Raw genomic sequence first — 15,488 nt, forward strand, 5'->3', positions numbered from 1 at the left:
TTGAAAAAAGACACTGCTTAAAAAAAAAAATCAGTGCAAATAATAGTTACACAAAAATGCCTTATACTCCCCAATCTCCTCCACACCTAGTCTCCATCTACACATCGTGCAGGATAAAATAATCCCACACGGCTGACATTTTCCCGCTATCTTCCAATTCACCTGTTTTAATGGTTAGGCCGGGAGACAGACCCAAAAAGACCTGTGGGTGTGTTGAAGGCGTTCTGGAAAATGCGGACCGGATTTGGGGAACACTGGCGCAAAATAGTGGAATGGATCGTTTCAATCGCTGAAACTGGAAAATACGGACCGGACTTTTTTTTTTTACACTGGATCGGCGGTCTGGATCGGCATTTTTACATGCTTTGCCGATACGCATTTTTTTGCCAATATCGGCGTCCGATCCGATACGTGGATCGGCCTATCAAACATACCTTTTCATATATGAAAAGGCGATTTCCTAATATCCTAATATCTCAGCTGTACTTTTTGCTAAATCTGTGTGGAGTTAGGAAGATGAGGAGGAGGCATTTGTTGCAAGAAAAAAGGTTCAAATTTATTTAACACCCTCAGACGGAGAGATAGGGCTCTGACTGAGGCATCCTCGGTACATACTTTATATCTACAACATCCAAACACACACACTCCTCTCCAGGGGAACCAACCCACCCCCTGCATAAAGAACTTTCTCACACTTGAACATTTAAGCAAAACAACTTGAGTTAATCAAAGCCGTTCCCTGTTAGGTTAATATATATTTCACTGGCCAGATGGATCTCCCCAAAACAACAACCCTCTCCTTCATGCCATGAAGGAAACTGTAACTCATTCTTATCTCTCATCACCTTCGTTTGGAGCCTGTGAGGCTAAGAACAGACATATCTTAACATTTTTTACTCCACAACTGCTGACAAGGTTTTTTTTGCCTCTGTGGAGTTAATTTGTTCCATCATTTTTGCAAGCAAAAAAATAGCTTTTTGAATGGATATGTAAAAAGGAAAAATCAGTTTCTCATATGTTATTTTTACTTTTTATTTTTTTTAGATTAAGTTTAATAGATCACATTCTTTTCACTTCTGAGTGAGGAGCAAAGACACCTTTCTATTAGTCAGGAGTGAGTGTTTAATATTGGCTTTAAGTGGAGAGATTGTGATCTGGGAAACAGAATTTGAAAGGAATGCAATTAAAAAAAGTCGCTATGAAAAACAAAATACATAAATGTATAAATGAGTAAAAACATTTTTTAATACAATTTGAAAAAATAAAATATGAAAGAAATACAAAAAACATCTGACAAAATAGTTTCTGATAATTGGCAAAACTATGATCTAAACCTCTTTTTTAATTAAAAACATTATTTTAAAGTGAATTTCTGGATTCCATTTTATTTATTTTTTCAAATTGCCATTTAAAAACACCTTCTTTGCATGCAATAAGAATGACATAGACTTGCTGGTATGTTTTAAATGATCCTGCTCCTTAACTCATATGTGCCTGAAAAATAGCCTTGATTGGGACATTAATCAAAAACTTGGGATCAGATTGGTTTACTTCTATTAACATGGCATCTATGTTTTTGTGCTTATTGAGATGGTTCACAGTGGGGTGTCCATGATTCATGGAAAACCAGTCAGTATCCTGAAAGGACACATTTTGAGGGCCATGGAGCGAGCCTCAGCTCAGAGGAGCACAGGTTAGTTTCCTTTCTTTACATTAAAGTTATAGATAGAGGACGACCTTTTATTTCCGGGTGGATCATCTAAATAAGTGGTCAATGATTGATGATGATATTATTTATGTTAACGTAATGCAGGCGGGAGGAAGTCAGGTGGACTTTCTCATTTTCTCACTTCAAAATAGGTTCAAACTACTTTTTACCCACTGATCACAGCATATATATAGCTGCCATTGTTACAGGCAAAGAAAGGATAAAGTAGCTCCACCCAACGCGCGTCAGACCCACTTTTTGACCACGCAGCTAGAGCACATGCACACGTGTTTTTTTTTTTTTTTTAATAAAATTCTTATAATTTGTATTTACAATAACACACAATAAATTTGCAAACAAAAAGTTTATTTCTTATAAGAATAGAGACAATATTGTTGCAAACACCAGTTATAAATAAATTGAAAATAAAGTGAATGAAAAGATTGAGTAAAGTATTCTTTCCTCTTCATCTCCTCCATCCTCTGGTCAATTGGCACCACAGCTGTTGGTGGGCAGTAAATTCAATTCAATTCAGTTTATTTCTATTGTGCCAATTGTATAGTGAGGTGTTACTATATTTGGTCAAAAATGGCCGCTCCCAGTCTCAGTGATCGTGAAGAAAAATATTGTTTTTGTTTTCTTACGCTAAATTAACGCTAAATTAATTAAATCACCCAAAATGTAATAGTTTTAGGTATAAAAAATGATCCGTTGATTATTCCTTGCTGACCGGACTTTTCCTTTAAGAATTCAGAGTTAATCAATTTAACTCTAAATGGAGTATTTACAAAGGTGTAAATAATAATCAGTATAAAATTCGACAGCTCTACAGTGTAACTTTTACTCTGTATGGAGTCAATCACCCGCCAGTTCTTCTTGATTTTGACACTAATATGAGTAAATTTAACTCTGGAAACACTAATTAGGAATGGGACCAAATGTCATCTAAACAGAGTTATATTCAACTCTGTTGGTGTTAAAGTAACAGTGTTATTTATCAAAAGGATCCATTAAATTCAATTTCCTAATATTTCAGGTATGAGCAGAGGAGAGACAACTCCAAGCATCACTTCAGTGATTATAAAGACATCGAGGAGATTTCCTCCAACTGGCCTGGGACACTAGAAAGCTCCAAAACCTCAGGATTGTCCTCCAGCAGCTATGAGCTGAGTCAGTACATGAACGGATCTGATCTCTGCGATCCGGACATTCAGCCTCCTTTCATCACTGATGGAGGTCAGTGGAACATTAAAGCTCAATCTTACAGTCAGTTGCCTCCATGCTTACCCATGCTGTGATCTGCCCAGGGCATCCAGCGGTTCATCAGATCTCAGCTCCTATGAAGTATTCAACCCCCCACGCAGTGGTGAGCTTCGGGCCTGCAGGCCAGCTCATACGGGTCAGTCCGGCTCAGGAGAAATTGAGTCAGCTGGAAATCCACAGTCTGGAGGTAAGTTCAAAATGAAAGAGATTTGAGTTCAGATACAAAAAGGCGAAACCTTTCCCATTCGATCCGTTCAGGTCCTACTGAGTGAGACGCCAGAACAGCAGGAGATGAGAAACTTTCCTGGACCTTTAACTCGGTACTGCTTTGTCACCTGCTGTTAAAGAGCATGAAAGAATAAGCTGGGAAATAAAATCTGTCATCATAATAAATCTCTCATATTCTTGACTTTTAAAACGTTTTTGTGTTTCTAGGGAAGATTTGCATAAAGTAGATGCAATAGAGTTTGCCCATCAGCAGGCAGGAGCCTGCATGAGAGATGGCAAGCTGCCTGATCGGAGCTCTGCTGCCCTCTTGTGGAACCTACTGATACTTCTCTGCAGACAGAATGGAGTAAGTATCCTGTGCAGTTTTATTTATTTTTTTTCACACAAAGATGACATTTCCTCCAACTAGCATTCTGAGCTGTTAATAGGAACCTTTACTCAGCATCAGATATTTTATTCTAATCTTTCCAGCAAATCGTTGGCTCAGATATTGCTGAGCTCCTGATGCAGGACTCCCGTCCAGATGGAAGCTGGAAGCCTGATGTTCCCACACTCATTGACTTTGATGAGCACCCAGTAGCCACAGCAGCGCCTGCTAGAGGAGACGATCTTCTCACAGGAGATCCCAGCAGTTCTAGAGAGAGCCCAGAAAAGGCCCTGCTGAGTTACACTCAGCTACTGCTGGCTGGAAGGAAGAAGGTTCAGTCATTTTCTTACCTCCTCCTGTCTGTTTGGATTTAGCTGCTTTTTACTCACATTTTTATTTAAATGTGTTTTAAATATTAAGAGGAGAGGATCGCAGTAGTATGTGGTTAACGTCCTCTTTGTCTGTATCTTGCTCTCAGTTTTCAGAGGTGATTAGGTCTGGCCTGCACGCTTTGTAAAGCAAAACTAGTTTAAATCAAGCAGGACCTTAAAGGAGTAGTACACCCAAAACATGATTAGCCTTCATTTTCTACTCGCCCCCATGCTGAACAACACTCTGGAGTACTTTTTTGATATCTCAAATGCATCTGGAGATCTGGGAGGCTTCTTGCTGTCTGCTGACATTCAAATAATGGAGGTCTATGGCGCCCGAGGCAGAAAGGTCCATAAAAGTCCACAAAAAACGTGTCAATATTCCTCCATACTGCTCGTCCAATGTATTCCAAGTGTCCTGAGTGGGTAGCATCCATAATTTACTCGAAACGAAGTAATTTAGAATGTTTTTAGAGCATAAACAGTAGTGTATAGGATTTCCTGAAAGCGCGTTCACGAGTCTACGGAAACCGCGGCAGACCAAACCAGATGAAAGTGCGCATTCAGCTCAGCAAAGAACTCATGCTCTTCCTCAACATTGAAGTCCTCAGACATTTTTCTTTCGTTGTTTCTTTCTTTGCACAGGTAAACAGCACATTTCTTCTTCTACGCTTGCATTATCGGCAGAGCAGACGCTGAATGCTCACTTTCATCTGGTGTGGTCTGCCGCGGTTTCCGTAGACTCGTGAATGCGCTTTTAGGAAATCCTATACACTACTGTTTATGCTCTAAAAACATTCTAAATGACTTCGTTTCGATTAAATTATGGACACTACCCACTCAGGACACTTGGAATACATTGGACGAGCAGTATGGAGGAATATTGACACGTTTTTTGTGGACTTTTATGGACCTTTCTGCCTCGGGCGCCATAGACCTCCATTATTTGAATGTCAGCAGACAGCAAGAAGCCTCCCAGATCTCCAGATGCATTTGAGATATCAAAAAAGTACTCCAGAGTGTTGTTCAGCATGGGGGTGAGTAGAAAATGAAGGCTAATCATGTTTTGGGTGTACTATTCCTTTAACTTTAAAGAAATACACTCTATACATTGCTAATGTGGTAAATGACTATTCTAAATGCAAATGTCTGGTTTTTGGTGCAATATCTACATAGGTGTATAGAGGCCCATTTCCAGCAACTATCACTCCAGTGTTCTAATGGTACAATGTGTTTGCTCATTGCCTCAGAAGGCTAATTGAAGATTAGAAAACCCTTGAGCAATCATGTTCACACATCTGAAAACAGTTTAGCTCGTTACAGAAGCTACAAAACTGACCTTCCTTTGAGCAGACTGAGTGTCTGGAGCATCACATTTGTGGGGTCAATTAAACGCTCAAAATGGCCAGAAAAAGAATTTTCATCCGAAACTCGACAGTCTATTCTTGTTCTTAGGCTATTCCATGTGAGAAATTGCTAAGAAATTGAAGATTTCCTACAACGGTGTGTAGTACTCCCTTCAGAGGACAGCACAAATAGGTTCTAACCAGAGTAGAAAAAGAAGTGGGAGGCCGCGTTGCACAACTGAGCAAGAAGATAAGTACATTAGAGTCTCTAGTTTGAGAAACAGACGCCTCACAGGTCCCCAACTGGCATCTTCTGTAAATAGTACCCGCAGTAGCCTGTTTTTGCTGTCCTCTGAAGGGAGTATTACACACCGTCGTAGGAAAGAGTCATTTACCACATTAGCAATGTATAGAGTGCATTTAGACTAGTTTAAAGTTATCTTCATTGAATAGTACAGTGCTGTTCCTTGAAATATAACCCCAAACTTTTGAACGGTAGTGTATACAAATATATATATATATATATATATATATATATATATATATATATATATATATATATATATATATATATTTGTATATATATATATATATATATATATATATATATATATATATATAAATTAAATCAGTGGCTTTTTGTTGATGTATTTCAGAAAACCTCATGCTTGATAAGTAGTTTTGTCCCCTTCATTAGCCATCATACCTGATGATGAATGGGCTCAATGTCCTTTAATGGTTTATGTTGTTATCACTAACATCTTTCAACAAAGAAATGGTTTGTTTAGAGTTCTGAATTACAAAACACTCAACATCACATCACTATCAGTAATATTATATTTTCCAACACAATTATCTAAATGACCTGCAGCAGTGGTTTACATGTTGCATCGGGGTCTTCGTGTTTCTCTCACTGTTTCTATTGTGGTGAGCAGGAGGCCCTGGAGTCTGCTATGACCAGCGGCCTGTGGGGGCACGCACTTTTTCTGGCCAGCAAAATGGGCAGCAGATCATATACCACAGTGCTGAGCAGGTGAGAAATACCAAGACCTTTGAAATGGGATACATCTTGAAATCAAATTACATTTAAATGCACAAGTGCTGATTTGTAAAAGAACATTTCTCTGTGCCTGAGCTTTTAATGTTTCTGCTGTGCTTTAATGAATGTTTCCTTTGAAAAAGCAAATTTTAAACCCCTAAAGCTTGATGCTTAAAAGTAAACGTAGTTCTTCAAAACAGATGGTAGGGTTCAGAGCATTAGTTGTAAGTCAAGAAAGAAACCCCCTCTTTCCTTTTTAATCATGGGTTAATCTTTTTAAAGGACACCAGAACATTTACTCAGAGGGTAGAAGATGAGCAGTTTCCTGTCGTGAGTTCGGTCATGTTTCTGCTCCTGGGTCCGACCCAGCAGTCAGAGAGGTGCCGTCCAATTAGGAAAATCCAGAAAATAATAAGTTGAAAAAATGTTCCAATCTACAGCTAACTAGTGGGTTCTTACAGCTATTCCTGATGTAATCTAGTCCGTTTTCTTAAGACTATTTTTGAAGTCAGCAGGCAGCAGGTGTGGGTCATCAGATGAGGAATGTGGGGCTAGAGGGCCGTCAGAAAACCAGTATGGCTGACAAGAGAGGCAGAACCTGCGTGAGCCGTCAGAGTACGCGGTATTAAAGGTCATAGTTTTCATCAAAATAAAATACATGCATACATAAAACAAATATATACATACATAGGATGTTTAAAAGTAAGAATTTAGGAGAAAAAACATTTAAGATAAAAATAATTTTTTTCATTTGGCGGGTCCAAAATATCTTAATATTTACTACCGGTTGCAATGCCAATGTCGACTCGACACAAAAGGATTCTGCACCAATAATAATGGTAGGTTGAAGTCATGTGAGATGAAGCTCAGGTGAAAGCCTAGTAACTGATAGAGCTGAGAAATGACTTCTTATGCTGTTAAATTTCTGAAATTCAAGGGAGAGGAAAAAAAAGTACCGTATTTTCTGGACTATAAGTCGCTACTTTTTTCCCCACGCTTTAAACCAGGGGTCACCAACCATTTCAAGGCTGAGGGCTACTTCATGGCTATTTAATCATAGGAAGGGCTACCAATACTGACCTATGAACAAGAGGGGTCAACGTTCAGCTAAACGTCATCCAAATTAAACACATTTTTATTGTTAACTTTTAATTTCTAATTTTCCTTTAAACATTATAATTTTAAAATCTCTATAAATGCTAAAATGCCCTATATGATTACTATGATGAAATGCTCTATAAATGATTAAAAAGAATAGTCACAGAATAAAATAGAATCTCAAACTTAGCCCACTGCTGAGTTGCTGTTTTCAGAAGGCGCTGAGGGCACCCCATGTGGTCCTTGAGGGCCCCTTGGTGCCCGCGGGGACCGCGTTAGTGACCCCTACTTTAAACAATGCGGCTAGCATTCTTATTCAGGGTGATATGTAGAGCTCCCCCTACAGGTTTGGTGGGGGACAGTTCAGTAGATATCAGTGGTTTATAGCCTGGTGCGATAGCCAGACTAAATGTGAGATTAAATGTGTAATTTAGTCTGGCCCTGATGAATGAGACATCGGAAGATTTTTGATGAGAACAACCCGTTGTTTTTCAAACCAACGCCAACGCTCTGACCAATGAGCGCAACTGATTGTGACGTAGTAAGCGCGACAGAAAGCAACAACCAGCCTGTTGGTAAAACGGTGAATACGTCCTTCTTAAAAATGAATGAGCGTAGAGCCTCTCCCTGCTCACGTTTCAACGAAAACCCAAGTCTAATCCTTCCAGAACTGATTCCAAAGCCGAGTCAAACGAGAACTGTTCAATAGTTGTTGCCATCTTACTTATTGTGCTTTCTCCAGCGCAGCTTGTTGTGACACCCTCAAAACCCCACTTTGCATCCAAAAATTCAAAATACATCTCAGCGTTGTGATTGGCCCGCTAGTTTTAAGGCCTGGGGCATTGATCGAGGCTAGACCACTTTCAGGGAAAAATTATTTAAGCCGCTGACGGGTGGGGCTACTTTACTAGGCTACTGGTGCGGCTTATATCGATATGTTTCCAGGTTGAAAAAAAAATATATATATTGTGGGTGCGGTTTATACTGAGGTGTGCTCTACAGTCCAGAAAATATGGTAGCTAAAAGAGGGTGAACATTGGTCAAGCTTTTGAGACTTCCTGCTGAGATTAGGAAGCAATTTGCTTAGCATTAGTTGACCTGGCAACCATCTGGTAAACAGCACGGATTGAGAGCAGGTGAGAACGTTACGTACTGGCCTGGAGGGGTAAAACTTTTAGCTAATACCTTTAACTCACGTAGAATGGTTGCTGTTCTAATGGGTCAATTTGTGCATCAGGCTGATAAACTGAAGCTATTGCTGCTGCTACCCATGAAATGCAGAGATGGGAAGTAACGAAGTACAAATACTTCGTTACTGTACTCAAGTAGATTTTTCTGATATTTTTACTTTACTTTACTACTTATTTTTATGGCGACTTTTTACTTCTACTCCTTACATTTTTACACAAATATCTGTACTTTCTACTCCTACTTTCTACTCCTCCTACTAAAGTAACGAGCCAATTTTTTAAAATGTATTTTAAAAAATTGGCTCGTTACTTTAGTTTTGAATCATTTCAATGGAGTTACCGTTATTATTTTTCACGTCATCAATACCAAATTCAATCTAATTGGATGGGAATCTACGTTGCATTTGAAGCACCACTACAAGATGAATCGACAGATTCGGCGGTATTCATTCGCGGCAAATCATTGCAGCTTGGTGGCGGTGGCGTTAGCATAGTAGCATGGACGACGAGATGATTGAAAATGAACACAACGGAGATCTAGTCCTATTGGCAGACATCCATTTAAAATGTAGGCAACGGCATGAAAAAAGTGGTTTCTACTTTTACTTTTATACTTTAAGTAAATTTGCAAGCCTGTACTTTGTTACTTTTACTTGAGTAAAGAAGTTTAATCAGTACTTCCACTTTTACCAGAGAATTTTTTAACACAAGTATCTGTACTTTTACTCAAGTACGGAAAGTGAGTACTTTTGCCATCTCTGATGAAATGACACAAACTGCTCTGTTAACAGGTTTACCAGCCAGCTAGTAGCCAGTGATCCCCTCCAGACTCTGTTCCAGCTCCTGTCTGGGAGAATCCCAGCTGCATCTATGGTAAAGTGCATTGAACTAGTGAGCACTTCACCAAGCCCAATAGGACTAATAATGATGATGTTTGCTTACCAGTGCTGTGGAAATGAAAAGTGGGGTGACTGGAGGCCCCATCTGGCTGTGATGCTCTCCAATGAGACGGGAGATCCCGCCGTACAGCAGAAGGCCATCCTCACCATGGGAGACTCTCTCGGTACAGAAGCACTGACTGACTGACAGCTGGTCAAACACACACTGATACCTGGTGACGCTCTTCTCCCTGCAGCTTCCAGGGGCCTGATACATGCGGCACATGTGTGTTACCTGACAGCCGGCGCTTCCTTCGGGGTGTTTCCACAGAAGGCAGAGAGACTCGTGCTTCTTGGCAGCAGCCACAGGTCAGGCTTGCTTTTGATCTACTGTTACTCATTAGGGCCAAAGCGTCCCCACATCTATCTGATTTAGAAATGTTCTGCTTTAAACGAGTTGGAAGAAAATAATTCAGTTATGTTTTGATACTTCTAACCAAAAAATACATCAGAATTAAATTTTTGCGGTGAAATGCTTTGATGAACTGGCAGAACTGAGAAGTTAAAGGAATATACTTTAAGCTTTTTTCTTAAGTGTGGTGTTGGTTTGTCTTTGATTGATTGTCTTTGATTGATTGTATGTCTTTGCACTGATAACTGGGTCTCAGTTTTTTCTGGTGGGCTTAAAATAACTAGCTTCGTGAGACCATCCTGATCTCGCGAGCTGTCAAGGTTTCACTCTAAGATCAGTCTGGCTACTTTCCGTTAAAGAAAATTTGGAGCCGTTCACCAAACGAACGTCCAATCAGCGTTGGCTTTGAGGCGGGTTGAGGTGTGACGCAATGAGAAGCGCGACAGTTCAGTCTAAAGAACATGGCGGCTTCAGTCGATGAAGCTAGCGTTAGCGTGGCTATCGAGCAAGTTTTATCGGAATTACAGAGTATTTCTTCACTGAAAGAAGAGCAAAACACTGCTCTGGAGGCTTTTCTCAGAGGAAAAGATGTTTTTGCTCTTCTCCCGACTGGTTTCGGCAAGAGAAGCCTGGCTTGTGGTTGTGTTTTTGTCGTCGCTCTGTTAGTACGTCATATGCTTCGTTGATCTGATTGGTTTATTTGGCCCGTCTATCACCAACATAGGCCAATCAGCTAACCAGTATTTTCGCCCTTTCCCAAAATTACTTCAACGGAGGGTTTACAGATGGATATGCGGAGCAAATCCATCTGGCGGAGTCAGGTTATAAAATAACACTAAAGATTGTTATTTTATATTGTGTTTACCAAATTTGTAATTCCAAAGTGAAAAAGGTCCCTGAAGACTTTTGCATATCAATATGCTTTTTTTTTTCCTGATTCCTGGAATTAACGCTTTTGTCGGTCCAGATTTTATCCTGGTCAGCTCGTCTGTTATCTCTCTCTGCTGTCATAGTTCAATGTTCTGTTCATTTCTTTGCAAGTTTACTGTAGTTTAAATTCTTTTTTCATTGTAAAATACTAAAACATGTTGGTCTAAATGGTGATTACTTTTTATTTCACCTTGAGTTTCATTACAAGCTTCTTCCGTCTCTTCCAGGCAGTGTTTTGGAAACTTTGCTTCAAATTCGGCCATCCAGTGTACCGAGTTATACGAGTACTGTCAGACACTTGGAGGAAAATCCTTTTCAATCCCATCCTTTCAGGTAATTCAGACCTGCTTTCAGCTGAAAGATTTGAATTGTTGAAAGCTGAGGCTCTCTGCTCGGTGCTCAGGTGTATAAGCTGCTGTATGCCAGTCGGCTGCTGGACTGTGGGCTTTGGTCCCAGGCCTTCCATTACTGCGAGGTGGTAGGGCAGGCCGTCCTCAGGCAGACGGAGCCGCACTATGCGCTGACAGAGCAGGTTATTAAGGTACACATGCACACGATTTGATCGTCAGACCTGTCTTATCGAGGTTTAGCTTCTATACATGCTGTATGTATTTCTCCTTGCTGCAGCTGTCAGACAGACTCAGGTTCTCAGAGGGTCAGTATGGTGAAGCCGTGTTTGGAGGAGCAGCACAGGAACCAGAGTGGCTCAAACAGCTTCGGACACGACACCAGCGCTTACAGGTGATCAGCTTCCTCTTTCCGGTCGTTTCACACCATGCTGACCAAAGCTACGGCTTTGATCCAAGATCACAGGATGTTCGATGTAGGACTTATGAATGCTTTTTTTATTTATGCTGACGGTTTAATTGAGCCAGAGTATTCTACCAAACACATTTTTTTTTCTATCTTGTCCTTGTCTGGGTTTTGTTAATAATAATAGGGCAGAATCTAGGGTACCGTTTAGATCCTAAACAGATGAAGAAGTAATTTTTTTTAAGGTATTTTTTCCCACAATATTTATAATGTTCTTCCCTAAAATGCATTTAAGGTGCAAAGTCCTGCCTATAAAGAGACAAAAAATTGATCTTGATAAGATAAGGTGTTATACACCGAGTTTTATGTTATAATGTAGACCTGTAAGCAGAAACTCATTTGCAGAAAACTAAACTTTTCTATTAGGTTTTATATTGTCTTTAGAAAGTTAAACATTTCAATGTCAAATGCACACAAATCAATACAGATTTCCAAATTTTGATAAGATATAAAATCAGCACAAAAGTTCATGTATATCCAAGTAGATAACAGCTGAATCCACATTGATATAGAATTAGTTACGGTTGAAAATGTTGATTCAGCATCTAAGTTATTTTTATAATTTCATTGTCCGGTTTAAACATGGATTTAGTATTTCTGTATTTCCGTATTTTAAAGTTGAATTTCTAATAATTTGCTATCTGGGAGGTGTAGTTATCAAAATAATTCATATTTTACTGTACTGTATAGGAATACAAGATTTCTTTTTTATTAGGGATGCGCGATATTGGGATTTTGGCCGATATCCGATATGCCGATATTTTAAAACTCATGTAGCCGATAACCGATATCGATACTGATGTTAAAGCTGGACAGAAATAAGTAGTCATTGAAAATAGCAGTTTTGTTATCCATTTCTGACACTTTGAAAAATAATATACTCAAATATATTTTCATATGCTGATATCAAATTGATTTTTAAAAACGCGGTATCGATCTATTTTACTTTCAAAATCTCGTGAAATTTCATCGTTCTGTTACAAACTCTCGTGATATTTTGCAAATTCTTGTGAGATTTTGTTAGTAAAATAGATCGATACCGCGTCAATATATCAACATATAAAAATATGGCAAAATTTTGTAGATTTTAGGGGGATTTCGTAGCATAACGATGACATATAGCAATATTTCATTAGTAAAAGAGATTGATATGGTGTTTTTAAATGGCAATATATCAGCATATGAAGATATTGTGATATTTTAATGTATCAATATTTTTTCCCTCGTCTTTAGAAGTTTTTAAGTCTGTAAAAAAGAAGTTTTTGAGGAAGAAGAAGAAGTAGTATTTTTTTTTTTTTTAGACTTTAGAAACTCAGAAGCTGATCAAATATCGGGTTAAATATCGGTGGGGTGGCCGATGTTCGATATTCAGTTTTAAGGCCGATACCGATAGGGGGCCGATTACATTGTGCATCCCTATTTTTCATAGAATTTCCGTAAAAATTCAAAAAATATCCACTGGACTTGGTTTCCAAGATTTGAAGACGTTTCGCCACCTCTCCAGGAAGCTTTCTCAATTCAAATGTCTGGATCCGCAGTGAGTTTGAGTCTTATATAGACAAGGCCTTGTATCGCTTGGAAACATGCAAATGGTAACCGATGAATGGGTCGTTTGGTTCCATCGTTAGCCTAAAGTGAGGCTGTAACACCAGGGACGAGTTCCGTCATTTTCAACATCTCTGTTACATTGCACAAGCTTAACAACTCACTTTCCCAAGATTCCAAAGTTTGCATGCCTGGATCCTGCAGCTTCCAGCCCTCATCTGCACTTCAACCCAAGGACCGTAGGGTGCAGTGGTGCAAGCATTGAAAGGGGCCTTAGATGTGTCTCTGTTCCAGTATGACTGGTTTAAATGATTGCTCCTCTTCTGCATGCCTTTAGGTGCTGCAGAAGCTTGTTAATCACCTGTTAATATACACCAGGTGTGTTGCACCAAGGGGACACCTAAAACATGCGGTAGCAGGTTTGGGAACCACTGGTTCATGACACCAAGTGACTTAGCTGTCTCCACATATTGGATGGCCGGCCAAGGAATTATGTTTTGAGATTCCCTGTAGTCAGGATAGGATGAATGATACGCCGACAGATTTTTTTTTTAGCGTCAGATAAAATTTACAATCTGAGCAGTCGCAGTTTTATGATCAGATGCCTTAAACACACCGACACACACACATTGCTATAAATGTCTCTCATGCTGACCTAATGTACCCCACAAGCCAAACACTGTTTGCGGTATAATGTTTAGGGTTTGCTATGAGGCGGACATTCCTCCCATTACAGCTTTAAAGAGCTGCTAAAATACTTCTATTAAAGCTTTACCGTCTTTTAAATGTTTAAGATGCAAAACTAGTTTGATGTTTACATCTTTTATTGATTTCAGATGGGGATTTATGACCAAAGTGATATAAACCACGTAGCTCCACAGAGCCATGTTTCGGCCCATGATGACTGCCAGCTGTACCCAGGTAATTGTCCTTCACACACTGCCTGACGGGTTTTCTACCCGTTTTGGGTTTTTTTCATGCTCTGATACTGAAACAGGGTACCTGCCCCAAAAAGATCTGGAGACTGTAATCCATGCTTTTATTAATACAAGATTGGATTACTGTAACTCTTTATATGCTGGCTTGGACCACTCACTTTTACACCGTCTGCAGTTGGTACAAAATGCAGCTGCCCGTCTCCTTACTGGCACACGTAAACGCGACCACATATCACCTGTTCTAGCCTCATTGCACTGGCTACCGGGTGATTTTTTAGGATAGATGTTAAAATTTTATTGTTTGTTTTTAAAGCTCTTAATGGTCTAGCCCCCCAATATTTGACTGAGCTTCTCCAAATTCACGCCCCGGCCAGAACACTGAGATCCTCTAATCAGCTGCTACTGGCGATGCCTAAAACCAGACTTAAAACCAAAGGTGATCGTGCCTTTATGGCACCGAGACTCTGGAATAACTTGCCTTGGCAGATTAGATCAGCAGGCTCCTTTGAGGTTTTTAAATCCTTTTTAAAATCACATTTTTTTTAAATCATTTCTAAGTGGACATTGGGCAAAATTTTATTTTATTTTAAATGTTATTTTATTCTAAAATGTATTGTCGCGGCCTTCTGTTCCAACAAAAATAAAATACCAAAGTTTCCAATGAAGGCCGTGGGTGGTAACAGGTGATTTTGTTTTTGTACACACTTCCAGCTTGGCTTAAAAAGCAAAAATAAAAAATATAAAAAAAATACTTCAAGTGTCTTGGCACTTAGTAGAAATGAAATTTAATGTTTTAAGCTTCCAAAAAAGTGGTACAAAAAAAATCATTTTTCAAAACCTCCCGTCCACCCTAGGCATTTACCAAACATCCTCCAACACCTGGTGTGCTCCTAATCACTCAAATTAATGGGAGGGTCAAACAATTAAGAACTTACTCCAAACTATTCCAAATGTAAAAAATAAATAACACATTTTGGTTCTAAATTATCTTAAATATATTTTATATACCAAAAGACAAAAACTAAATTTGTAAAAATAACAAATTACAAAAATTTAGCATAAATGGCCACAACATGTATTTTAATTGAAATATTTTCCATTTTCATGTGTTTATGTGTTTTAGCCTTCAGTTTTTAACTTATGTTCCTTAACTGTGTTTCCTGTACAGCACTTTGGTCAACCCCGGTTGTTTTAAATGTGCTTTATAAATAAAGTTTGAGTTGAAACAGGCTAAAGACTTCCTGTTTTAGGCAGTTGTGATTGCAGAGTTTTCATAGGGGTGACCAGGCAGAAACCAATCAGCACTGAGGAGGAGGGGGGTCCTGAAAACTGAAAGGTGTTGAATACAGTTCAGGGTCAACC

At 39.2% G+C, this 15,488-nt stretch overlaps 1 protein-coding gene across 1 annotated transcript in view; it reads left to right on the plus strand.

The window, feature by feature from the left end:
* sec16b (SEC16 homolog B, endoplasmic reticulum export factor) overlaps positions 1-15,488 on the plus strand; it is a 28,787-nt gene that overhangs the window by 5,144 nt on the left and 8,155 nt on the right. Inside the window, exons 5-18 of the mRNA XM_038306158.1 lie at positions 1,591-1,693; positions 2,745-2,944; positions 3,016-3,158; positions 3,230-3,291; positions 3,407-3,545; positions 3,671-3,898; positions 6,219-6,316; positions 9,402-9,483; positions 9,556-9,673; positions 9,746-9,857; positions 11,058-11,163; positions 11,234-11,371; positions 11,458-11,571; positions 14,025-14,109. Of these exons, the coding sequence (XP_038162086.1) occupies positions 1,591-1,693; positions 2,745-2,944; positions 3,016-3,158; positions 3,230-3,291; positions 3,407-3,545; positions 3,671-3,898; positions 6,219-6,316; positions 9,402-9,483; positions 9,556-9,673; positions 9,746-9,857; positions 11,058-11,163; positions 11,234-11,371; positions 11,458-11,571; positions 14,025-14,109 (1,728 nt within the window). The remainder of the gene's footprint in view (positions 1-1,590; positions 1,694-2,744; positions 2,945-3,015; positions 3,159-3,229; positions 3,292-3,406; positions 3,546-3,670; positions 3,899-6,218; positions 6,317-9,401; positions 9,484-9,555; positions 9,674-9,745; positions 9,858-11,057; positions 11,164-11,233; positions 11,372-11,457; positions 11,572-14,024; positions 14,110-15,488) is intronic.

This window comes from Cyprinodon tularosa, unplaced genomic scaffold (assembly GCF_016077235.1).
Source record: "Cyprinodon tularosa strain WSP-4 unplaced genomic scaffold, ASM1607723v1 ctg574, whole genome shotgun sequence".
Classification (NCBI taxonomy): Eukaryota; Metazoa; Chordata; class Actinopteri; order Cyprinodontiformes; family Cyprinodontidae; genus Cyprinodon; species Cyprinodon tularosa.